Source organism: Onychomys torridus, chromosome 23, assembly GCF_903995425.1.
Source record: "Onychomys torridus chromosome 23, mOncTor1.1, whole genome shotgun sequence".
NCBI classification, from domain to species: domain Eukaryota; kingdom Metazoa; phylum Chordata; class Mammalia; order Rodentia; family Cricetidae; genus Onychomys; species Onychomys torridus.
Genome location: NC_050465.1, coordinates 24143208 through 24171088, shown reverse-complemented (window position 1 = coordinate 24171088; position 27881 = coordinate 24143208). Strand labels below are relative to the sequence as shown.

Below are 27881 nucleotides of genomic sequence, written 5' to 3'. Positions count from 1 at the left end.
GGAAAGGCGCAAAGCTACATAGAGAAACCCTGTCTCGAAAAAACAACAACAACAACAAAAAACCCCAAAACACATCTATATTGGCTTAGGCACAAACCACATGTTAATATAAAAGTATTTAGAGCAACAACATTGAAGACGTTCAGGGAAATTGATGCTTTTGTGCCCTTTCGTCTACTGGGGAACCAGAAGAAACCTCGGCACCACAGCACCTCACTCACTCTTCTTCCTTGATCAGATTACCAGTTTTCATCAGAGAGTTCCCATCTTTGGTGACTGCAGTGCTCATTTTGTGCATTTGTATTTCTGCTGCCCGAGGATGAGAAATAGCTCATTCTTCCTACTGCCCCAGCAAGCAAGTTAGCCATCTCTGCGCCCAAGAAGGCTGAATTCGAAGGAAGAATTCCTGCTTGCATTATCTTCGATTAATCTTATGGCAAAATGCCACCTTAAAAAAAATCCTCCCTCGGTGCTTCCTTTCCTAATTGCATTTTCCTCACTGGGTGTGTCTGTATTTCCCTCATTTGTAAGGGTCATTTGAAACTCCATTTCTAAGGGATTGCATTACTACTTCCCTTGGGCCTAGGAGCTCATGAAGAACTCAATAAACGCCCTGTGCCAGGGCATCAGCTTCTGTCAGACCATCAGCTCTGTTCAGAGTCCTCCCCAGACCTTCCTTTTCTAGACCAAGCTCTCGACAGAAAGGCATCCTAACAGCGTCTGCTCTGAGAGTGGGGTTGTTTTTCAATGTGTACACAGAAAATACGTAACAAGAGGCTGCAGTCAACACAGGAACAAACAATGGTGGTATTTGGACAACAGAATCCACTAGGTCTCTAGAACGAACTGGAGCCAGGAACCCCGGGAAGCGAGATATGTCACCAGCTGCCCTGGATGCATCTAAGTCACTTTCTGCTTTCTGTCTCAAGTGTACATTCAAGGCCACATTCAATCAGCACGGTAGAAAGTCCATTACCCACACCACCCCTGCCATAGTCCATTCCCACGGGAGCAGGACATAATGGGGTTTTCTAGCCTATGCACCAGGCCCACACAGAATACAGGATGCATATTCACAGAGGACCGACATGAGAGGCAGAGATTAAATGTGGAGAGGACACATATGTCCACCTCTAGCCCCTTTCTTTAACTGTATGGACCATCAGCCCCCCCCCCACCACAATATTTCTTTCAAACATGAAGCAATCAATTAATCAATAACTATCTCAACATTTTCTTGCTAGGTGAAGTTAGCTATGACTACCTGGAGTGTTCTGTTAAAATAGAAATCTGGAACTATTTCCTGGTCCTGGTAAGTTCTTAGGAAAAACAGTTTATAATTTGACTTATTTCCATGTCTGAACTAACTGCAAGTTAGAATTCACCCAACATTACTCAAACACCTTTAAGATAGATATTTCAAGTTTATTTTTATATTTTACTGTAACATATTCGACAGTCCAAGTCTAGACTCTGGTTGCAGTTACCTAGCTACGTGCTATGAAAGAAGTTACCCACTCTCTCCGGGTTTCGCTCTCTCCATTATAAAATGGAAATGTGAATGGTACTCAACTTGTATGAAATAAGGAAATACACTGGAAAGCATACTGCCTAAATCATGGCAAGCAGAAGGCAGTAAGTACTGGTAAACATTACGAGGTCCCTTAGATAAGGAGATCAACACAGTTTCTAATTTTTAAAGTCATAGAAACTAAAGCACTATGAAACATCTATTTCTCCTGTAACAAATTCACACACACACACACACACACACACACACACACACAAAACATTATTCCACTCTTAAGAATCACACAGGCATACTCACTGTAGAGGTAAAACGATTAAATTCTTTGTGCAAACCAGCATTACCACTGCGACACAAGTACACATTCAGTTTTTTACCAACACACACAGAGTGGTTCTGAATATGCATTGGGTAGACTGGCACATTTTGTTATCTCCTAGGCCAAAACATAAGACGGGCATATATCGTCATGGATACGGCATGCAGCACTGTCAAAATAGGAATGAATGATGTGGACGCATTAGCATCCTCCCTGTGCTTTTGACAAGATTCGAGGCACAGACACATCCAGCACATCCATCATCCAAGCCCCCTCTTGCAATTAAGGCCCCAGACCTGTTTTCTTCTTTGTAAGGTTTTCTTTTTCTTTCATCCATAATTGGTTTCTGCCCTCATTTGTTGCAGCAATTGGAGCCGTGTTTGAAATCAGACTTTTGTGTTTAGAGTTGAGCACTGTGGTAGATAATAGCTTTGGAGTGGGGCATGCTTCTTCTTGGCCAGCAAGAACACTTGGCTTGGTTTTCTTTTTTTACAAAGACTTTCACAGCACACATATGAGATTCAGGGAGCAGACTGCCAGACAATATATTTCCTGTTGTTAATCTGCTATGGGTTTGGATCACAATGCCAATGTGTGCGAAATGAAGGCAGAAGGGGCAGCCTAAGAAAGAGGAATTCGTGAGAGAGAGAACTGAAACTTGAATCATGTCTGAGGCCCCTAGTAGCTCACTTTGCACAAGGAACTTTGAGGATTTTTGCTTTAAGAAGTAGTTTTCTGATAGCCCAAACCAACCAACAAACAGACAAAACCCACATTTACATCCAGATTATAATTTCTAATTCATTAATTTACATGGCCAAATAAAGAGTCATAGGAAATGGAAATACAGAGATTGAAACATGACTTCTAAGAGGTTAAAGAGTCTACACTTGCCACACGGCCACTATTTATAAAGCACAGAGGACCAAAACAACATGGTAGTGACATTGATATTGTGCTTTAAAATTAAATATGAAGCCAACTTGTTTCATGTATTTTCATGAAATCTTTTGACCTATTAACTGGGCATGGCTGTGAGTCAGGAAGAAAAAGAACGTCTGGGTCACTATAGAAACTACCCAATACAAATATCATTACAGCATTTATCAGGTGTCAAATCTGATATGTAAGATCTGTAATAAAGATGAATAAATGTGATAAATTGGACAGATGAGCACAAATGGAAGAGATGTGGCTGAGAGCACTCTATTTCATTTAAACACGTATTTAAAGTGAAAGACGTCATTATTATGAGTACTGTTATTATTATACTTAACTCACCCCAAGGTGCCAAGAGACCTGCATGACCACACCTCCTTGCTCAGGAAATCTTGTTTTTTGATGAATGCTGATTGCAGGTTTTGAAATTTTTACATAAAATTACTGTATAATTAACAGGTCTCCTCTTCCACATCTAACTACACAGACATTAGAACAGGAACACCTGGTGTCCACTGGGGCACTACCAGCATGACATGCATCTGGTCCACCATGGAGGTCTCACACCAAGGCCAATGTATCTGCAGCAGTCACATATTTAAATGGACTTAAGCCTAATAGTTCTATATGGAAAATGATCTTATTTGCATCTCTCAGTATACTGTTTGCTTTGAGGTTATCTCGAGCAGTAAAAGAAAAAAATATCATTTCAGCTTCAGTGCTCTCTGAGTATTTTAGAGATTCAGTGGGATGGAACTACTGAAATCATACCCTATAAATTGCAGTTTGGAGGTCTCAAGCCTCCTTAGGTCTCTCTACAATGGCTTCGATTCAAACTCCTAAGGTGAATTTAAATTCAAGCTCAGGTACTCAAATGGCCCATGTCCTTGCATAGGGAGGGATGATGTTAATGTGTTCTTGTCAAGCCCCCACCTCCCAGGAGAAGACGTCAAAACCATGTGTTAGTTCAATGACACCATTTGGACACACCGCCTAAGACATTGTCACTATCCGAATCCTTCTTACCAGTTTCAAGTAGGAGGAACACAGCCTAATGTCACTCATCTACTATAATAAGGTCAGGACAGACTTATGACATTGCCTCTCACTTGTGTCCCTCAGGAGGGCAGCTAGGGAAGTGAGCCCAGAACATGTTTTCTGATAGTCCTATCAACTTTAACTTGGGGGAGTGGTGAGAGGCAGGAAGTTCACACTCGTCTCTGAACCATGCTTCTGTATCTTGTTTTATCCATAAAGAGAGAGAGAGAGAGAAACAGACAAACAGACAGAGACATAGAGGAGAGAGAGACCCTCTAATATCCCAAGAAGCTGTATATCTTGGATATTTCTTGCGTATTTCTCTTGTAGAAAAGCACACAGGAAGCTTATGATCAGAAGGCTGACGGATACAGCTCCCTGGATGGCAAGGGAAGTCTCTTGCATGGCTGTACTCTCAAACTGACACGTCAGTGCCAAATGCTTTTCAGGTTTGATTGGGGAAATATCCACCAAATTGGTTACTCACAATCCACTCCTAGGTAAGTCCTGGAGGGCTGCAGCAGAAAGTCTGCAACAACTAGCCATGGCATACATGTGCTTCTTCTGAACAACTGACATGCTCTGTGGTTGGGACACTGAGTGGCAGCTTTCTCACCTGAGCCTGCCGGAGAGAGGGAATTCTGTGAGGTGATCTCCCTTCCAGCTCTATATTCATTCTCTCATTGATTGTTTTCTACCTATTTATAACTTCTGCACTATATTTTGTGCACTTATGTGAAATGAAACATTGAAAATCCCCATGAGAATAAGGCCGAGAACAGACAAGACCCAGGGTAAACTGTGCCTTTGAACCTGCTCACACCTCCAGCTGTGAGGGTGGGCCAGGCTCATCTTCCCCAACATGACAAATCCTTAGGGCTGCACCATTTAGGAAAGCTCTGTAGGCCATGATGTTCTGAGCAAGATTTCATCTACAGGGGTAACTGGAGACATTATAGCATTTTTCTTCTTGGGTAATTATCTTAAACCACTCATGTGCTTTCCGAGCTCAGGCTAATGGCATTTCCCCGAAGAATGCGGAGCCTCTTTGGTGACTGTATTTGCTGTCACCATGGTATTCCATAAGAAATAACAAGTCTCGGCATGCCTTTCAGGTTTCCAAACATCGTGACAAGAAGACTTTCTTGTGTTGCTGTACATCTCCTCGCCATCACTCATCTCTGAGGAACAGTGAGGGAGCATCAGGCTTTCTGACCAGAAAATGTGACATCAAGAAAGGATTTCCTTTTGCCTTTACCAAAGAATTTCAAATATGCGTACATACCAGGGAGACACAGCTGTCTGTCACATTGGAAAGATAACACCCTCATACGACAAAGGCATTGTGCTTACTGCGAAGAATTCTCCACCACACCAAATAGAGCAGGTCATGAACTAAGACCTCCTCTGGCCATTTAGGCTTAAATTTGCCCTCTATAGAGTTCTCTCTATCCTGGGTTACTAAAATCACAGGCCACACCCACAAAATAGGTCAGTCTCGTAAGAGAAGCAACACAAGGACCATAGATTCAATTTACCTTGAAGTACAGTATCCATTCACATTTGTCTGACAAGAAAAATCATCAGATTTCAGGAGGCGAATTTCACTGGCAGAAACGCTTTGTGTTTCAATAAAAGCTTCCCACACCGGAAGTCTGTGACTCCCGGTAGGAAACCATGGAAGCAGCTTATGATGTGAGGCTGACCAACACAAGTAGCTGAATGGAAAGGGGAGAGAATCCTTCGCCTTTCTGCTGTGTGAGGAGGAGTGAGACCAGATGCCTGTGCGGGGACCAGAAGATCTCAAAGGAGAGGTGAGGGGGTGAGGGAGACTTAAACAACCAACAGGCTAGGGTCAGTTTCAAACTGGGGAGACAGGAGAGGCGACCCTTACAGAGATTTATTATTTCTAATTTGAAAAAAACTCTAGAAGTATCTGAATCATACCACTTCCCTTATAGCATGATAATGAAACCTTAACCCAACAACAACAACAGTAACACAATACTACAGAACACAAGCAGAGACCTACACTAGTGCTCTAAGATGATCAAGGAAATATATATTGGGACCAGCCACGGACTACCATAGTTCTTATCAGCTGGTATAACTGAGATGGTCACAAGCAAAAGACAACACAAATCCAAATTGAAGAAAGAAAAGAGACTTGGCAATGGATTCAAGGGAGGGCCAAGACCAGCCTGAGAGCATGACAACCCTCCATTATTCTTCTACAGATGGCAACTTATCCCATTGCTTACACCTGACAGAGTAAGGCCTTTGGTGGGATTTTTGAAGATGAAACAGGAATGTTTTCCCATGCAGAGTCTGTGAAAATTGTTTGAAGGGACCTAATTCCATCAGGGTCACCATGGTAATGTTCCTGGGGAACAGCACACCTGGCTGGTGTGTCAGACCATGGCTAAAAGGAGAAATGGGTTCTGTGTAGAGAGGCAGCCTGCAGAAGAGTGGACTTAACTGATTGGATGAGTGGGAAGATATGGATCAGGATCGCCCCACTTCCTTACTTTGAAGGTCAGCATTTCCCAGGCCTAGCTAGCAAAGCCCTTTTCTTTTCTTCACTCACTCATGTTTGAATTAATATATGATATAATGAGCCCCAAAGCCTTCCTGTCTGGCCTCTCTCCAGACACCAAAGAAAACATCCTGAGGGAGTAAGTCGCTACTCCTTAGTTGAAATGACTTAAATCCAGTAGGTTTGATGTGAGTTCATTCTCTTGCCCCATAGGCTTCCTTTCTGCATCCCATGCCCAAGAGTTCAGATTTGGAAGGTGAAGTGGTTTATATATATATATATGTCTCCACGAAAGTCCACATGATGGACACTTACTTCACAAACTCATGTGTTAATGGATGTGAGACCCTTGGCAGACAGCTGGGGTCAGATGAGATCAAGTGTGAGGCCTTTATGAGGGGAGGAAGAACGGTGGGAGCCGGAATGCCTGCTCTGTCCCATGGCCTTGGCCATGGTGAATGCAGCGAGAATGCTGGTGACAGATGCTGGCTGTGCTCTGTGGTGCCTCAGCCTCCAGAGCCATACGTTACACAAGCGCCTATCTTTAAACTTAGTCACGTAATTCCAGAAGAGAAACCAGACTGGAACAGAAGGTACTGTATCCCACTGCCTGATTACTGTCCCATCTACACAAACCCAGTCGCTTCAGTTTGATGACTTTCAAGACCACCCTTTGAAATCAATTTTCCCTTCTATACTGGGTGCCCCCTCCCTCCCCTGCCTTGGTTGGCTTCTCAGCCAGCCAAGTTCATCTCTTGTCAGGTTCACCACACTAGAACTAACCAGTCTCCAGGCTTCTCCCCAATAACTACTTCATAAAAGTAAACCTAAAGAGCACAGATGGGCCCACAAACTGCAATATATAAAATTCCTCGAAAGCATGTTTCCCTACTGTGACTGGCCGAATTCTACATTCCCCCCAGCTCCCTGCCCTCTCTTGTGTACACGCCCTCATAATCCCCAAGACTGTCAGTAAACAGATCCCACTGTGATTCAGTGCGATCTAAGCCACTGTGCACATGCTCTAAGCAATATACCCAGGCCACAACATGGAAGCCTGACAGCGCACGTACTGCACCTCTCCTTAGGTCTTCCTCTCTGGCTCTTCTCCTCACCCCTAATGATTCAAGTGCTTCTTCCTCACATCACCTCATCTGCCCAAGGGATGAAAGCTCTGAGCTGTGTTAAGTAAATATTACGTGCGCAATATGAATTCCATAAACTGGAGGGAAAAGGGGGAAGTGTTGTAATTATATCACAATCTTAAAAAAAAAAAACAATATAAAACACACAAATGCTATTTGCCTTGATGCTGCCTCCCTCACTGCTGCAGGGGCTGTGAGCACTTTCTGATAATTAATTCCTACCTGCCAAGAGTGACTGGAGACCCATTTGTCATGTTCTACAATCTGAACCACTTCTGAGGAGTCTTTATTCCCCCGGAAGTATTTATAGCCAGCTAAAGCCTGTCAGCTCTTTATCAACACCTAAGCCTAAATGACACAGAAGAATCCAGGCGAGGCAGCCTCACCTGCCAAGTTCTCGGAGAGCAAAGGATCTGTCCCAACACGAGGCAGGAAGAGACAGGCCGTTTCCATCTTTCTTGTTCCCAGGGGCTTCTATTGTGTTTCTAGTTATTTTGTGAAAACCCAGCTTAGCACAGAACTCATGTGACCAGGGGCAGCAAGAGAGTCTTCGCCTAAGCTTGGCATTGACGGGCAGGTACAGGATGACCTACAATTTCAAAGATACTTGAAATCACACTGAATAGTGAGGAAGCCGCTTTCAACGCAGCGTTGCTAGGCAAGACGCCACATCATAGAGCAATGGGTGGCTTTACCGAAAAGAAAGGCCACTCTACACCACCTTCAGAGGGTACAAAAGATGAAGGAAAAGCAGGGTGACCCCTTGTGTCCCTTTTTTAATTGACCACCCTACATCTCTGAGGAGTTCATTAGTGAGGCTGAAGAACTGTGGCTCCTTATTTGCCATAAAATGTGAATCGGAGAGCACCATGAGCTGGGATAGAGGATGCGTCATCACATGCAGTACATACTCAGGCTTGTTCAGCACCTCCTGGTTTCTGACCCTGGGTCCCCTGGAGCCCAGCTTCGTCCCCTGGTCACTGCAGGTTCACCAGGGCATTGTAAGCGGAAGGAGAGCGACCTGTGCTTTCTAGTCAGCTGCTCCATCCTGCCAGCATCCGGTGAGAGGGCAGGACAACTTCCTGCACTTCCATGAAATTGTTGAGCATTCCGAAAGTACCAAATGAATGATTAGCTCACTGCAAAAAAACTGATATTATTAACAGCCAGTTACAAAAATCCTGGAAATGGAAAGTCACATAAAATTTCCTTTTTCTCAAAGGTAAACATGCTGTCTAGTATCTGATACATTATAGTGATAAAAATGACTTTTTAGTCAGTATGAGGGCAATGACTACAGATCTATTTTAAAAGAATCCTACCACACGTAAAGAGTATTTTATATTCATATTTATTCTTAACCAATTTCCAGAGGGATATGCTGAATGCTGCATGGGATGGCAATGTTACAAAGCTGGGGAAGCTTTTGAATATGCGAAGCACTACAGACGCAAAGGCTCTCTGGCATCTCCAAGCCTCTCATTTCTCTGTTTCTTACTATGACTCCAAGTCTCCATTTTAAAGATGGAAGAACTGAGGACTTTGAGGGTTAAGAAACATACACGTGCCAAAGCCTATGACATGCCAGCCAGGTGAATAAGGACAGACAGCCTTCTGAAGTCCCTGAGCTCGGCACTGTGTTCATCTACAGAGCAGGCTGGGAAAACTTATCCTGGTATAGTGACACACCAGTCTGATTTTACACATCATTCTCTCTGCAAAAATTCAGCCCTCCAATTTCTAGGGTATTTATATACTATGAGCTTTTAAAAAAATGTATATTTTTAAAAGCCTGGGTATGTGTAGCCCTGTTAAGCAAATACATGGGAGTCTGCTAAAGGGTATCAAGGATTTATTAAGATATAAGATGGGGAGAAATCTACTCATGGATACAGAACAAAGAAAACAGCCAGTGTCCTCCTCTGTTCTGCCTGGGGATGAACAGAACTAACCATCTGGTCTCCAACCACCCCAAGAGAGAGAGAGGGAGAGCACAGACCCTCCTCAGTTTTAAGCAGTTTGTGCCCAGAAAAAGCCATGCCTCTATTGGGCCAGAGGTCCCAAGGTCACTGACAGAGTGAATTCCCACAACACTTCCCCTTTTTTAATAAATAAGAAGGTTCTAAACCTAATATAAAGTTATAAGAACAATCATCAAGTACTGTCTAGAAGAAAGAAAAGGTCATAATATAAAAAATGGAATCCTTAAAAAGGGAGATATATATATATATATATATATATATATATATATATATATATATCTCACATAAAGATAGAAAATACAAAGAGTCTAGATACTGTATATTATTATGTTGTCTTTGGGATTTTTTCCCTGCAGAGACATTTGAATTTGGGGGCTGCTAAACTAAACCAACATATACATCTTAAAGGTAAATTGACTTCAAAACTTGGGTCTAAGGATATGTTGCTGTGGAAAAGAGGTTCTGCCTTTGTTTCCACAGAAGATGAGAAGCTGTGGATTCATTGCTTCCAGGCTAATATGGTTCCTCAAGAAAGATCCCCTGAGTGGTCTCCAGTGGAACGATGGCCCAGATGATCCAACATCCAGAGCAGCTTCAAGGCAACTGGCTGAAACGATGTAGCCTCAAAGACTACTATAGCCAAGATTTAACCACAATTCTAAATTTTCTCAGGATCCCCAAAAGATTGCCAGTGCCCCCAATCAGCAGAAAATAATTTAGAAAGCCATGCCCAAATTCCCAAAATAATGTTGATCACAAAAGGTAGATTATTAAATCTACTTTAATCAAAAAACAACTGTTGATCTCAAAATACTTTACATTGGTATGGATTTTGGTTTATGAATACAAATTTAAGGTCAATTTTGTTAATATATATTATATATATGTATATATATATTCCTACTCTTGTTTAAGGTATTATGTTTATGCAATTCATTTAAAATTGCAATATATCATTAAGAAATACAGATTAACAGTCATCTATGATAATCAAACTTATAATCATATCATTAGGTTTTCTAGGTATACAGAATTATATTTCAGATAAATAGGTAATCTTCAAACAATCCAAAGACCTACATAATATCGCATTTTAAATATTTTAAGAAAGACTTTTCTGGACAGTGAGACATGTCTGCTCCTGGCAGTGCCAATTACTTCAAAGAGAATGATGGGCATCAAAGAAATCCCATATGGAGTTTACTTTCTTTGTGGCAAAAGTTAACCAGTGAGCAAAAAAAAAAAAAAAAAAAAAAATGTCCTTGACTCAACTGCTTGACAGTATGCTGTATAAACTGGACATGCAAGACTCACAAAAAAAGACTACTAAACATTGCCAAAACAAGGCAAGATGGTCCTTCATGTTCCTGTTTTACAAAGAAACTGCCAGACATTCTACAGGACACAGAGGAAAGCAGCTGATGAACTTTGCCAAAATAGGCAGGACAGTTCTTCAAATATCCTGCTTTACTGAAAAGTCTGCCAGATATTCTAGGTCTGTAGGCTGAAGACAGATGCCCAAACATTACAAAGGAACTCTGGATGACTGTCCAGGCAGCCAGATGTCTCTGCCATTTCTAGAAGTTTGGAAGTTGCTTAAAATGTACTTCCTGTTCACTCAGGTAATATTTTATCTTTCTGGGGTCTTTGATGGAGCTGAAGACTAGATAATTATATTTAAAAATTTCCCTAGTTATGATAACAGATAAATTTGATACAAAACTTTAGAGCCACAACTTTCTTTAATTTTGCTAAATACAAATAGACTAGATATTGTAACTATAATTCTTGCTTGATAACTGTTTTGTTATATGTAATTTTACTATATTAAAATGAAAACCTTCCTTTTTGATTAGACAGAAAAGAGGAAGTGTTGTGGGATGGTCTTTCTGTATGCTGTGAATATGCGTTGCTACCATTGTTAATAAAGAAGCTGCCTTGGCCTATGGCGGGACAGGTTATAGCCAGGCAGAAAATCCAAGTAAAGATACAGTGAGAAGAAAGGAGGAGTCAAAGGAGACACTGTGAGCTGCAGGGGGATGGGGTGAGGAGCAAGATGTAATAGAACACAGGCAAAGCCACAAGACATGTGGCAATACATAGAATAATAGAAATGGGATAATTTAAGATGTAATAGCTAGCTAGCAATAAGTCTGAGCCATAGACCAAATAGTTTGTGATTAATATCAAGCCTCTGAGTGGTTATTTTATAAAAAAAAAAAAAAAAGGCTGCTGCCCAGGTGGGACTGGGTGGGACTGAGCAACTTCAATCTACATAGCCCCTTACAATGAAATGCTAATTTATACCCATTTCCTACTGCTGAATAAAGTGAGAGGAAAATTAAAGTTTCATATCCTGTCTTAGTGAACTCTAGATGCCTCCAGGGGTGCATCATAGAACGGACAGCAAGTTCCTCTGAATGAGCCTCTAAGAAAACACAGGTTTGTTAAGTCAGTTTCACAATTTCAGATGGTTCTCTGTTGGAAAGACCAGCTGCTGTCAGCAGCTCTGACACAGAAACCTGAGAGAAAGACAAGACCATGATGGGTGACAAAGAAAACCCCTTGTAAGGGGCAGGGGGGACAGTCAAGTCAGTCAAGGGTTGGTTTTGCAAGTGTGAGGACTATTCAAGATCCACTTAGGAAGCTGAGCCTGGTGTTCAAACCAGCAATAAGAAAATGAGACATTGGTGGATTCCTGGAAGCTCATGGGTCAGGGTGGCCTAGTGTATATGGAAACTGCCAGGCCAGCGACAGACCCTGTCCCAAACAAGACTGACACCTAAACTGCCCTCTGACTTTTGTGTAAGCATCTTACAAACGCCCTCCCTTCGACATGAACCCACCCACACCTTCCACATCAACCCATAAAACAGCAACAAAAATACTTGGCAAGAACAATTAGCAGTATTTTTCTCATGCACCTGTCTCCTCAAATCCAAAGGAAGGTCGTCTTCATAGAAAGTACACCCTTAGCCTGAACTGAGAGCCCAAACCAAGCAGCTGCTATAATTTATGAACTGCCAGTAAGTACTAGCTAGAGAATATGCATTTACTAGCATTAACAAATGAAGAGGGAAAAATCTATTAAATGTCACCATATAACATTAAACAGGGCCCTTTCCTCTATTTCATTTTGATTTTTTTCCATTTCCCACTGAATTATTTAATCGAGAACAAACAACACCGGACCGAGATGTTACCATGGCAGATTTTTCCTTTGTCTCTGCTGTAAACATTAACAAGATCACAGGAACAGTGCAGCCACAAGGTACTCATAAATACATTTTAATGTCTCCCTTGAATTGGAAAATGTTTCCAAACCAAGAGCCCCATATTCCTTTCGTGATAAAAGCTAAAAAGAAAGCATTTCCTCTCTTGATCTGCTGGACTCGAATACAGGCGAGTGAGCCAGATTCAGAAACTAATTACTGCCCACGTGTGCTCCTCACTGAGGCAGAATCATCCAGAGCCTAACATGCCAGGAGCCGGGTAAATCATTCTTTGTAAATATTTTACTAACCCTACGACAGGTTCTTCAGTAGGATACCCACCTGGGTCTTCCCTGGATGTACATCTGTATTTTGCTAGATATAAACACACACACACACACACACACACACACACACACACACACACACACACACACATACACACACACACTGTCTCTCTCTCTCTCACTGTCTCTCTCTCTCTCTCTCTCTCTCTCCAAATAAAAATAAAAATTTAGAGACTGAGCTATGGACCATGTTTTCCTGTTGTTTCTGAGAACCTGTGATTCTTCCAGAACTAAGTAAACTATGGTCAGAGAGCTCATAGATGCTATATACAAAGTGCATGGTTTGGGGACAAGGTTAAAATAATTATTCTCTGAAGTGGGCTGAAAGAATGGAGCAGTGTGAAGCTTAAGAGGTCAATATCACCCCAGGTGGGTTCCCATCAGTGCAAAGATCTTCATCTTGTAGCTAATGCCAGGAGGCCCACTTCCTACATTTCCTGAAAGGCCAAGAGCATGTCCATGAAAAGCAAGGCATTGATTTAAATGCTCAGAGGAGACGAGTTATAATTTTCAAAAATTGTAACCTGTCTTTCATGGGGAAATGCCTTAATTATGAAATGAACTGGCAATTGATCAGGAAAATTGAAAAGGAAATCACCCTGTGGTGAAATGTTTCTCTTAGGAAGGTCTGATGGGAAATTCCACACAAGGACAAAGGCTGAGTTGAGCCCATGCACTAGCTGGAGGATTTTACCCATTTTATCTCTCAACCATCTTCTTCTTCTCAATCAAAACAAAAGGCAGAGTTTCCAAGCTCTGCCCATCACATTCTCAGAGCTCGGAGAGTGGTCCACATCAGAACTGGGCAGTCATTATCAGAAGTGAGCTTTAAGAAATAAAGGGACACTATTCTGTGATGTTACACTCTTGAATGGTTTCTGTTCAGAAATCTCTGAGGTCCTATACTCCAAAGGGGGTTCAGAGGAATCCTGTCAGCTTCTGGCTCACTCACAGGAAGAACCTGCACACATCCCATTACATCATCCATCCACAAGGAGATAAAGAGGAGACAATAAAAAGCAGGAGGGATTTTAGCGGCTTCTCTCCCTTCTCTCAAGCTATGTTTACGATACTAAGAAAATAAATTAGAAAAATTGATCAGATTTGAAGTCACAGAATTTAAATAGAATAAGTGACCAGAAACTGATTTCTTCGTTTATGTGTTATATGTGTGTTCATGTATATGTAAGTGTGCATGAAGGTGTGTGTCTCCCTCCATTGCTCATCACCTGATTTTGTTGAGACAAGGTCTCTCATTGACCCCAAAGCTCACTGATGTACTAAACGGCCTGGTCAGTGACCCCTGGGATGCTTCCATTTTCATGGCCTCCCCAGCCCTGAGATCTAGGGTATGCTGCCATGTATGCTTTTGACATGTGTTCTCGGTGATTGAACTCATGCCCTCCTGCTTGTGGGGTAAGTGTTTTTACCAATGGAACCATCACCTCAGCCCCCTCCAAATCTGTTTCTTCTTGAGACCAGCGGTAAACCATGTAGAGAATGCCCCCTCCAAATTTGTTTCTTCTTGAGACCAGCGGTAAACCATGTAGAGAATGCCCCCTCCAAATTTGTTTCTTCTTGAGAGACCAGCAGTAAACCATGTAGAAAACACCCCCTTTTCTTTCGAGTACTACTTCCCACGTATAAGCTGAAGGCAAATTCTATCTTTTGGCTGATTCTTTTTCCTGGTGCAGGTTTTGCATTTTTTGGTGAGGGAGGGTAGAGCCTTTGGGTCAAAGGAGAGGCATGTGGATTCATCTTCTCTCTACCTTCTGGACCATGTTTTCTCATGCAAAATATTAACTTTTCTGAGCCAAATTTCCCAGCAGAGAAACAAGGCAAGGCCAAGGTTATATCCAGTGTTTCTTGGAGGTAAGATGATTTGCCTCTATGGTGAAGACAAGCTCAATTTCAAGCTTGAAACACTGACTCAGCTGTTTTGTAGTGACTGGACCATAATGGGCCCCTAAGAAATGCTTCATATTTAAGCCTTGTAAAGTTAGCATAGCCTTTTAGCATTCATGCACACAATGTGATGGCATATTGACTGTAGGCATTAATACTATTAGAAAAATATATAGTCAGACAAATAGGAAAAACTGAAATATTTGAGTATTTAGGAGATACCAGCATCCACTTTGCACAAATGCACCACTGTGTCTAAGAATGGATGACAATTTTAAGGAGGCGCCTGGAGAGTCACCAATGAAGACTTTGGAGCTCTAAGTATAGATCTGGTGCTAAGAGGAGTCCAAGACAGCTGATGGCAGCAGCTGTACTTGTCCTGGGGTCATGGAGCAGATGAACTTCCATGGATGAGAGGCTGTGGTCATCATACAGGGCCTAGCTGCAGCCTACCATGTTGGGAAGTCTTTCTTAAACAAAGCATCAAGTGATGCCTTGGACTAAAGCCCTCCCTGGGACTCAAGCAGGGTAGGGCCAGGACTCATCTTGGAGCTGTGGAACAGAGACAGTAGCTAGCAGCTTCCATGTGGGAGCACTGTCAGTTCTGTGCAGGAAGACATGATGAGGCTCTGACTCCTGGGAGTGGCAGGGGGTAGCAGGTATAGTCTCTGCTACAGTCTGCCTTGTGATGTGCTCTGGGGAATCGGGTAGATCTGGCCTTATATCTGAAGCTGGAGCCAGGAGTGAGGTGCCCTCTTGTGTACACATGGGTCCAGGGTCACCACGTGTGGCCAAGTCATCATCTCTTGGGGACTGTGGTGGTTCTGTCACCACCGATAATGTCTTCCAGGTCACATGTGACAGCTCTTAGCCACAAAAGTGGGGAAGACACTGAACGAAGCAGATTTTGAGCAAGTAAGCTGGATACACAACTCGGAGGAACACCTGACCTTTGGGATCGTCAGTAAAGAATGAAGTCATGCACAGGGCGATCAAGGGTTCCAGGAAAAGCAAACCTAGTGACTGATTAACACAACATTAGAGAATTAACATTTGAAAACGAAAGCTGGGAAAGCCAAGGACCAGACTCAGACCCCAGAACTGATGTACAAAAGCTGGGTACAGTGTGTGTGGGGGCTTCTACAGCACTGTGGACATGGGAACAGGAAGGTCCCTGGGACTTGCTGAGTAGACAGGCTCATCAAATTGTCATTCTCCAGGTCCCATGAGAGACCCTGTCTCAAAAACTAAGGTATAGAATAACTAAATAAGACACCAACTTCTGGCCTACACACATACTCATTTACACATGCACACATATACACATACTCATGCACACATACTCATATGTATGCACACTCATGTACACATACACATGTACACACTCAGGTATACATACACACATGTGCACATACAGACATGTACATATACTCATGTACACATGTACACATGTACACATACTCATGCAAGCAAACCAACATATACACAAACATGCAAATACACATAATAATACCATTTGACAGCTGGGGTAAATATAGAAAGAATTCTTCAGTGAGCTTTCCTTAGCAGTATTTAATGTATTACCCATCACCTAATGACTTAAGCACTCAAGCTCTCAAAAGCTACTTGCCTTTCCAAAAACAACCTACGGTAGATGACACACCCAGAGGGTTTTACAGTTCCTATTCCTTGGCATATATACTCACCTTTTCAACATTAATATTCTTTAGAGGATTTAACAGGCCATGACTACTCTCATGATAGACTATTAAAGTTTATTACTTTTTAAAAGTGAATACCAGAAGAATTGGTTTAACTATTTTAGTAAGAAAGTCTGCCATCACCAAACTTTAATGAGGACAAATCTCAGTGCTGTGGGAAGACCTCCCAGCATCTCTATCTGGTACAAAAGACATTGCAAGCTAACCATCTTCATGCACAATGTTCCTATGTCCCACAAGGAAAGAAAGGTCAACTAATATCCCCACATTCTCCAGAGTCTGGGAGGGTGACACTCTTCAAGCAGGACAATGCTGCTGCTGGATGGTGACATTGGGTTAGAGCACGAGATGGATGTTTGATATGACAAGCCATTCAATTGACAAGAGTCACATGTTACAGGAGAAGTCAAAATTTACAGTCATACAGAATGAGAATCTCTGCTTTATAGGTTTTCTTGAATGAACAATATTTGTGCAGGCTTTGAAAATGTTATATTTCATATTTTATATTTATCTTTTTCTGGTAATTCAAGAAAGGTGAATTGGATCAAGTTCCAGAGTTAGGGTAATTCCGTCATTCTGCCTAGACCTTCAAAATGGTTAAGAAAGTGTTTCTTCATGTAACTCATGGAAGTAGAAAATTTCAGATATGGAGTCATTCCTTCCAACCACATCTCAGAGGTAAATAACATGAAATAGGAGAGAGACTTGGGTAGACAATGAAATAACCACAAAATGAGACCATTGGGCAACTGCTGAAAGTCTCTTCTTGACCACAGTTAGAAGAGGCGCAAAGAACACTTAGGACACAGCTTGACAATCTCCCTGGCCTCTGCTTGGCTCCAGATGAGCATCTCCAGATGGTTAAAAGGGACACTGTTGCTCATACTCAAATGTAGACCCATCATGATGGGACCTGCATAGACTCGAGTCTGGACAAAGTCTAACTAAACAAGGGCTAAGGCTTTTATGATGTTACTGAATCTTTCAAAAGCTACATTTGATTTATCTCATTCTGCATCCAATTCTTTCTCCAGTGTGACTGACCCAAAGATGTTTGATATGAATCTATATATGGATATACCTGGGTTCCATTCTCACTGCCTTCCTCACAGTGACGGACAGAATATTTAGGGACTAAGTAAACTGGGAATTCACATGGAGAGAGGAAGTCAGCAGGACCCTTTTAAAAAAACCCTGCAACAGAAACCCTCCAATACAACCTTTCTAATAATGCTTCTAAGCATGCCCATCTGCTGCCCAAGAGCTGGATATGTCCCAGGAGAGCTGTAAAAACATCACAAGCCATTTGTAGACTAGAATATCCTGCCAAAATGTCAGAAGGCTGGACACCTGTGTCAGTCCACTTGCAAGACCTTAGTGGAATGTAAACTAAACTACACTACAGAATACTTCAAATATTGCATATTGATCAGCAAGAGACAAAGCTGCCTGTCCCACACAGACACGTCAGGATAGAAATAAGTGAGATGAGCACTGTGTCCTATGCTGTCTGGGAAGGGAGGATTCTGTTTCTCTCTTTCAACAAACGATAACAAACTGCTAATAGGAAGTCATTTTTGTTCTCCAGTAGTCACGTGTATGAGATAAATCATGTTAATAATTCTGTTGGCATATATGGAAATTTAGAGGCGTATAAATAAACATCTCCTAAGCATATATCCAGCTAAGGTGCCTATATGACTTTTTTTTTATATATATATTGCAAGTGGTCAAGAAAGAAGTTTGAAAAAAAAATGACAGAAGCAAAGGCCTCTCCAATGAAAATCACTGCATGCTACAATGATATAAATCTACTATTAAAAAAAGTTTGAAAGGATATGCCATGTGAACATGAAAGCATGGGGTATGCTCTGGACATGAGTGTTCAGTCATGGTGCCAGAGAAATGCTTTTTATACTTCCCTTTTCTGGATCTTTGGGTCTCTTCCCAATGTAGTACCGCTGAGCAAGGGAAAATACAACTTTATGGTTTCCAAAGAAAAGATGTCCAAGCTATTCAAGGCTGTGTGTGTGTGTGTGTGTGTGTGTGTATGTGCGTGCGTGCAAGCATGCATGCTCATATGTACACACTTGTCTGTGTTGACAGGAGCCTTTTCTAGGTGAGTGAAAAGCCTCATGATTAAGTTGCGGCACAGCTGAGCCTTGTGTGAGCCTTAATGACAAATGATGGCATTAAGTTAACGATGGGAAGAAACGTAATTTTATTAAAGTAAAACCACACTTTGCTAAGTGCATAAAGGACTTCTGCTCACTTCTGTCTTCTGCATTTTGCTCTAAATTCTCCCACAACTACACATTGTGTGGGGAGCAACAAGTAGGGAGGGCACACCCAGAAGGAGGGGTGTGGGAGTTGTCTGAGGGAAACGCAGCCTCTCCAAATTCATCTCCTTTCTCCCAAGCTCCTTTCAGTTTTAGGGCAGGGCACGAACTACCTACCCCAAAGTTAATACTTAAAACCTCTCTGAGCTTACTGAAGATAGACTTCCTGTGTCTCTGACCTTGGCTCAGCTTTCTGCACAGAAGTTTCTGAGAACCTTTCAATAGCAACTCTCTAAGCCCTTGAGAATTCACCTGGTCCCTCTGAATACTCACACTCAATGCATGCACATTTATGCAAATTTCCCAATCATTCTCATGAGGGGACTGAACTCAGGTCATCAGGCTTGGTGGCAGATACCTCACTGGCCCTCAATAATACACTTTTAAGGCAATTATTTTCACTCAAATTCAAATGTTGGGTAAACTTCCTTAATCTCTTCTGTTTCTATGACAAAATACCCCAGGCTGTGTAATTTGCCAAGAACAGAAGTTTATTGGCTGACATTCCTAGGCACCTGGTGAGATTCTTCTTGCAGTTTTGTAACATGCAGGAGGACACTACCATGAGACAGAACATGTGTGCTACTGAGGGTCTTGCTCATGCCTCACACACAAATATTATTGCCATGTGGGCCTTGTTCCCTGTGACTTCATCTAATCCTAATTATTTCCCCAAAGTCCTCACTCCAAATGCTGTTAGCACAAATTTCAGCCCTGTTTCCAACACACAAGCTTTAGAAAAACACATTCAAACCACAGAAAAATCAACATTTAGAAAGTTTGAGGAAATTTCTTCAGGTCACATTTTTGCCAGATAATAGACCCATTGGTCCATCTCAGTCTGGTAACTTCAGAGCACTTCTCATAAATGAGCAAGATGGTCCTGGAGACACCATCTGTCCAGGTCTCAGTAGTTTAATGTCATACTCCAAGATCTTCCACAGCAGTCGCCTGTGATTCCACAAGCAGGCCTGGCACCTACACTTTTCTTTCAGTTCATTTGAGTTTGTAATCAACTTAAACCCAAACACACTTGTAGCCAAATGGTTACCAAGACAGGTGCACCCACAAAGACACTTCTGTTACAGAGTCAAGTTTCATCTCCTTTTGTGCTAACTGTTAAAGCATTGGCTTTGCCTCATGAGAACACAAGATTCTGACACATGGAATTGCAGTCTGTAAAACTTGTCCTGACTTAAGAAGCTGTGCTTTTGTGACATGATCCAAAACTCTAATGAAATTCAGTTCTGAGGAGACCAGAGCCTTCTGCGCCCCTTCCTAGTCTGTTTCCTGGGATGCCCATGGGACCATCCGGCTACACCCTCCACCCCACAGTTTAGGTCAGACACAGCCAGCGCTGTCAAGCAGCACCTTTCTGAACCCAGAGAGGCACCATGCTGATTTACCATCTTCTTTTGACTCAATCAAGCAGCAATGAATGGATCTCATGAACTTGACAACATCTTCTCTCCATCTTTCCCAGAAAGAGGTGGGCAATGAACACATCCTTTCTTATTTATTACCTGTTAGGAAACTAGCAACCACTTTGCTGGTGATAATTTTAGGTTAAAAAGGTGCTTAGCAGATGGCTGCATGGAGAACAGATCCACACTAACACCCCACACAGACTTAACTCCAAATGAATCAAGAACCTCACCGTAAGCTCATTCACACTGAATTGGATAGAAGACAAAGTTGGGGACAGCCTTGAACTCCTTGGCACATGAAAAGACTTTCTGAATGACACCAATAGTGCAGGCACTAAGAACAACCATTAATAAATGGGACCTCATGAAGCTGGAAAGTTGTATGGCAAAGGACACCGTCATTTGGACAAAGAGGCCGCCTACTGTGTGGGAAAAGATCCTCACCAATGACACATGTGATACAAATTATGTATCTGAAAGAGGGTTTGTATCGAAACTATATAAAGAATTAAAACAGATTTAAACATCAAGAAAACAAAGAACCCATAGAAATCCCCCAAATCCGATGCTATTGGTTACTTTCCACAACATGACAATAAGGCCCTAGTGCTGAAGATGATACTCATATATCTCATTGAACACGGAGAAGTAAAGCTCGTGCCTAATTAGAGGCATCACTACTACTGACTAGTGTTCACGGTGCTGGTGGGTACTCTGCATGCTACCAGAGGAGAAAGGTAATCACCCAGCTACAAACCTCACACAGAACCATATTCTGGGGTAATAGTGGCATAGATGTTAGAGGGGTAACCAACCACTTACAAATTGGATTTAAGGCTCATTCCATGTGATGAAACCCATACCTGACACTGCTAACGTAGCCATGACCTGAGACTAGATAGGCCATGGGCTTAGGGAAAAACCTAAAACTACTTTTCTGTTAAAAGAACATTTAAAAAATGACTCCTAATGATATACTGCTTATACCGACAGATTGGTATCTCACTAAGCTGTCATCAGAGATGCTTCCAGCAGTATATGGGAACTAATCCTGAGACCTACAATTAGACAATGTGTAGAGTGTGAGAGACTTTGGAGCACTCAATTGCAAATGGGATGTCTGCATCAAATCCTTTTCCTCAGAGCTCAGGAATCTTTGGGGAGAGGAGGTGAGAAATTCTAAGAGGCGGAGGTGATGAATGATTCCAAGAGAACAGTGTCTTCCAGACACAATAGGATGGATGCACATATAAACTCGCAGAAACTGTGGCAGCATGCATAGGTTCAAGCTAGACGTGGTCCCAGCACTGAGAAGGGGAAGCAGACACAGGGAACTGCTCTTAGCCAAGCAATTATCTGCAAATGATACTTGCTGCCAAAGGAAAAAAGATCAATTTTCTCCAATGGAGTCTCACTGGGTATAAAAATGACTCTTCAGGGTAGGCCACATGCCCAGGAATAATTAATTAGTCAACATAAAACAAACTCAATGGTATTTTTGTTTGGACATTTTTCTTTTATCTTCTTGATCTTTTGCTTTTTCATTTTTATTGTTGTGGGTAAAGTATTTTGTTGTTTATTTATTTGAGAGAGACAGAGAGCGAGAGCGAGCGAGCGAGAGAGAGAGAGAGAGAGAGAGAGAGAGAGAGAACATAAAGTTGGGTAGGCAGAAAGGTGGGGAGGATCTGGGAGGAGTTGACAGAAAGTAAAACATGATCAATAAATATATTGTGAAAAATTCTTTTTCAATAAAAAAGTTTTTAAAATATATGCTTAGAAATCTTTCCAATTTATAATGTCATGAATGAAAGATCAACATGGAAATGTCACTCAAAATCATCACAGTGATACTAAAGGTAACAATAAATTATCAAGGTAATTATCAAATAAGGATTCTATACGTACAATCATAGTGGTTATCTATAAAGGACACAAGGCATTAGGTATCAATCAAATTGGCAGAATGATAAATGTTATTGTCATCCTCAAGGCAATTGGTCTAAACATGAAAATTTTCCATCTAGAATATTCCATAGAAAACTGACTGCCATAACTAGAGGATGATAAAGCAACCCATTTATTCCATTATATAAATGCAATTAAAGTTAAGGGCAGAGCTTCTTTTCACATAGCAAATTTTTCCGTAAAGTGGATCGTCATAGGAAAAATATAATCTCTCATGAGACTGCAGAGGCCCTCTAAGCCACACAGAAAAACCCAGCTATAGGCACTCATAATTAACATCTAAATCAGCTACTGCAGGCATTGATTGAAAAAAAAAAAACTATTCAAAATCAGAGCTAGAAAATTATAAGAAATAGACCTGTGCTCAGCAGACTCATTAGGTACCTGATATATACTGCACCGGCCTATCACCTTTTATATGACTAACTTTTATCTACATTGGCACATGACAGATTAATTTTATTAACTTTATTTAATGTAAGAATTCAATTTTCTATGTTCCTACAATCTGAAATAATTTAGCAATCCATCCCTTACTCCCATCAAGATGACACTAACTCTGAAATAAATCTGAATGTTCTGTTGCAAACAAACAAACAAAACAAAAAACATTGTGTACAGAAGTGCATTATGTTATGGAATATTTGTTTAACCATGCAAAGATGCAGCACATCCATCCATTTAACTATGTAAAGATGTGTTACATTTGTTTATATTGTGGAACGTTTGTTTAACTATGTAAAGATGTGTTGCATTTGTTTGTGCTGCAAAATAGTTGTTTAACTATGTAAAGATACGTTGCATTAGTTTAATTATGTAAAGATATGTTGCTGTTTCATCTTGCCTGCCTAAGGCACTTTTCTGGTCTAATAAGAAGCTGAATGGCCAATAGCAAGGGAGAAGGTATAGGTGGGACTTCTGGTCAGGGAGAGTAAGTAGGAGGAATTTAGGCTCAAAAATAAAGAAAAAGAGATGTCAGGGGCCAGCCAGACAGACACAGGAGGAAGCAGGAAAGTAAGATATACAGAATGCAAGACAGGTAAAAAGCCCTGAGGCAAAACATAGATGAATAGAAACAGGTTAAATTAAGTTAAAAGAGCTAGGGACACGCCTAAGATAAGACAGAACATTCATAATTGAGAATAAGTCTCTGTGTCTTTATTTGGAAGCTGGTTGGTGGTCCAAAGAAAATGCCAACTGTAGCATTATGCAAAATATAACTGGAATGATAAATGGGTTCCAAGCAGAAGGAAAAGTGATGGGAGCCAGAGAGATGGCTCAGTGGTTAACAATTCTTCTAGGGGATCTGAGTTCAGTTTCCAACAGACTCCTGCAGCTCATAAGTGCTCATAATCCCAGTGCCACGGGATCTGCACCCTCTTCTGGTCTCTTTGGGTACTGCACTCATGTATACATATACTCACACAGATAAACACAAGTATACATATTTTTAAAAATAAAAATCTTTTTAAAAAGAGAAAAGAAGAGGGGATGGGGCAGACAAATGTGTAATGTGAGAACTACACACACAACAAAGAGAAGTACAATATTATACATGGAGACTCAAAGTTTACCACATGTGATTTTTGCCTTTTTTCTTTTTTAATAATTACTCAGAAATAAAAGGATATGATTGTTTTAAAGTTATCTAACTACTATTATGTAAATAATTTGCACAGGGTGTCTGGACCACAAATTATGCCAATAGAAAAAGTAAAACTGAAGTGTTGTTCATAGAGAGAACATTAAAGCAAAGTACATTTTTAAGCCTATAATGTCTTTGTTCCTGACATGGAAAAATGCTAAGAGAGCCCATCTGTTTTTGTTTTTATATATACTATCACATTTTACTTTTGAATGTAACATTTTTTGGACACTGCAAACTTGTAGTAATGTAATCTCCTGTTAGAGTTGAATAACTCTATTTTGAGTCTAGACACATAGGTTTCCTGAGTTCTGGGAAATGGCATCTTGTTGCGATTTGTAGCAGTTTCCTGCTTTTAAGTGCACACTTACATCCACGTCGCAGCTGTATTCTGATCCATCCAGAAGTGTCACTTTGCACTGCATGCTTTTAGGCCTTTTCACGATCTTTAATGGGGACCGTGAGAGTTTGCTGCTGGATGATTTCTGAGAGAGTTTATCGTCTTCAAATTGCTGATACTCAAGTTGTTTTGCAGCTGCAGCAGCAAAGTCCCGGTCTTTGTCGCTGACCTGTGGACACCAACAATGAGCACCTTTCATAACAGACAGGAAATGGAGACTGAGTTGCTCAGATACTGCACAGCTCCAGAGAGACAGGCTGTGGGTCCTGTTTCCTAGAAGATGTGAGCTGTCTCAACTAGGATGTGAGGGGTAGATACACAGATTTGAATATTCCTGAAGCCCAGTTACACCTAAATAATCCCACCCACTTTCATGTACCACTGGGGCCTTTTCTCAGCTGATCCAAGACTTAATAGAGAGGAGAATTCAAAGGCATCAGATAGCGAAGGTCTCAAAAACACCACTGTTTTCATAATTCATTGGCTACTTCTGTATTCTCTGACCTGTTAGATCCACCCTTCTCCCATACACTTACAGGATACAAATGTTAAGGCTTAGAGAGCTGTATTAATCTTGTCAGTAATTTTCCAAGTGCTAAAATACTCGATTCTTCTCTGAAGCAGTTCTCTACAGTCAGCAGTGCTGAAATTCAACACAATGTAATCCCCTGGGTCTGTTCTCTTCCCAGTAATGAGCAGGTGTGAGGACAGATCAAAAGTGTGTGAAGCTTTAATCTGCTGAATCTGTATAGTCTGTTCTAGGACAGTCTCACAATTGCAGAGAAACATCCTATGGAACATGAACTTCTCCCCCAGTCAGCTCCCCAGATGTTTCTGCATCCTTCTTCTATCTGATCACCACAATGGTGGCATGCAAATCTGATGCATGGCTGGAAGGTTTGCAACACCAACAATGCACAGAAAAAGACACCAATGTTCAGGGCTGACTCTCAGAATTAACACAAGATTTCTCACACAGATGATCGTCAGCCAGGTACTCAAAGTGCCTGGGATCTTGAGTATAGACAGAATTGATGGTTTATTACTTCAACTTTTACTACTTTCTATCATTTTATGAGCAGAGTCATTTTAGTGTATTAGTTTTAGACCTTTGGTATAGATTTCTGTTCTCCCTGCATTTTCTATCTTAATTTTCATATACAAGATTAAGAATGCAGTCCTTTCTTTTACCAAAAGTGTCCATGAATTATAAGCAGTTCTTAACATAAGACAATTTTGCCAAATTTCTAAAAAAATAAAAAAAAGAAAGAAAGAAAAAGAAAAACCCAAAACCTAAAGTGGTGAATATCTGTTCTTCTATGTATGTATTCTAAATCACTGATGCAGGAGGATGCCAAGTTGGAGGCCTACCTTAAAATAACTAAATAAACAATGACTGAATGGCCAACTTGAATTGATAATTGAGAAAGTAAACTTCAACAAATCAATAAACTAAAAACAAAAAAACAAAAAAACGTAAAACAACAAAAACAACAAAACCCCATTTTGACAACTCGGTCCAACTATTTTGACTGTATTAAAGCACCAAAATGGTCAATGCAAGAAAGCTCTGAAATGTCATTCTCTGTCCTTGACATGGTTTAGGTAGAAGTACAGTAATCCTGGAATTATCAACCATGATACATCGTATTAGATACTTTATAATTTAGATACAATCTCAACATATTCAAATTGTTGTCTATTTACAGGCAAAGCCAACTGAAGCTACTTTGAATTTAAAATTTTGCTGGAATCACCATTTTCTATATACTACACAAGATAAGACTTTGTTCTCCCACCACTAAGAGTATCTGTATGAAAACAAACTCTCTAGCTGAGTTAAGTGTTGCTCGCTTGTCTTGTGCAGATGTTAAGTGACTATCACTCAAGGACAGATCTTTCTGGAACACATAAAAGAGGAATCTACCACTGAGGCTTTTACAAGCCAAGTCTGCAAAAGCAGACCAAGTTTCTCAAATGAACTGCCAATTATAGTCACGTGATGCATGGCTGTCAATCCTTTTAGCAAACTCTCCCCACCACTCAGTCTTCCTCATTGCTTTGATGTGTAGTTACGATAGACCTCAGGCATAAATAAATGAGGAACAACAGGCCCTGGAAGGCTTGGAAACTTCTCAAAAGGCCAAAAGTTAGCAAATTCAAATCCAGCCACATTTAAATAATCTTTCTATGACCAAATATACTGAACTTTATTTCTAACATTGCTTCTAGGGGTGAAGCAAAGATCTTGGTACCTTAAGAACGATTCCTTGTTAACATTTTGTAAAGGTGGAACGTGAGAACCAGAGGCCCCTGAAGCAGAGCAATGGTGGCATGAGACAGGATTTACTCAGGTCTCTGCCCTGTGCATCCAGGCACATTTCCCTCTGCAGGGTCAGTATCATATCCCTTGTTGGTTTCACATATACGACTATGGGAGATAAAGCACAGTCATGGCCCATGTAACAGCACACAAACCACATATATGACGGTGGTCACTTAAGACATAGGGGCTGAATTGGTTGAAAGAGCTTTGGGGGAGTTGTGCATGGGAAACTGGGCAGTAGTGGATGTTTTGTTGTACACATGTATGAAATTCTCAAGAATAAAGAAAAATTAATGTAAACATATAATTCTTGTTGTGTTGTGATACAGTTGCTGTTGTAAATCCAAACCACTACCCAGCTCATGTGTCTATAATGATCTGTATTATCAGATACATGAAAGTACAGCTGGGACACTTATGTATAGCAAATAATACTTAATGACACATTATCATATTATTGGTTCATGGATTTACTATAATACACTTTTAAACATTACAGTGTGGCGTTCCTACTCATAAAAATGTTTACTACAGAACACATTATGCTGTTATGACAGATGGAGTACATACCTCAGGTTTGCCAAGCCTCTTGACCACTCCTTCATTTCCTTCATTTTTTAAAGATTTATTTATTTTATTGTATGTGTATGAGTGCTTTGCCTACATGTATGTATGTGCACTACATGGTGCCTGCAGAGGTCAGAAAAGGGATCACAATCTCCTGGAACTTAAGTTCTGGAGGTTGTGAGCAATGGTACACATTCTGGGAACTGAACCCAGACCTTCTGCAAGAGCAGCCAGTGCTCTTAATTGCTGGGCCATCTGTCCAGTCCCATTCATGCTAGTTAAAAACCAGAACTTGCAAATGCCATGTGACCACAGTAAAATACTCTGCCTCATAAACGGGTGTTCAATGTCATAGTAATGTGCTATAATGCTGTGGGTTCCAGAGTCTTTCACTCACAGGCTACCTTTGTGACCATTCACTAAACATCTTCTAACATTTCTAACTATGCAAACCCTTCAGAACATGAAGAGGTCAGTCACTCCTTGGGCACCAGACTCCTTTACCATGTACAAGTTAGCACTCTAAAATATGCATGT

The 27881-nt window shown here is 41.1% G+C and overlaps 1 protein-coding gene across 16 annotated transcripts in view; it reads right to left on the bottom strand.

The window, feature by feature from the left end:
* The window catches only part of Epb41l3 (erythrocyte membrane protein band 4.1 like 3), a 225019-nt gene that overhangs the window by 54748 nt on the left and 142390 nt on the right, over positions 1-27881 (bottom strand). For all 16 annotated transcript variants that reach the window (XM_036173611.1, XM_036173602.1, XM_036173598.1 and 13 more), the window contains one exon: positions 24423-24620. In XM_036173611.1, the coding sequence (XP_036029504.1) occupies positions 24423-24476 (54 nt within the window). In that variant the 5' untranslated portion in view covers positions 24477-24620. The remainder of the gene's footprint in view (positions 1-24422; positions 24621-27881) is intronic.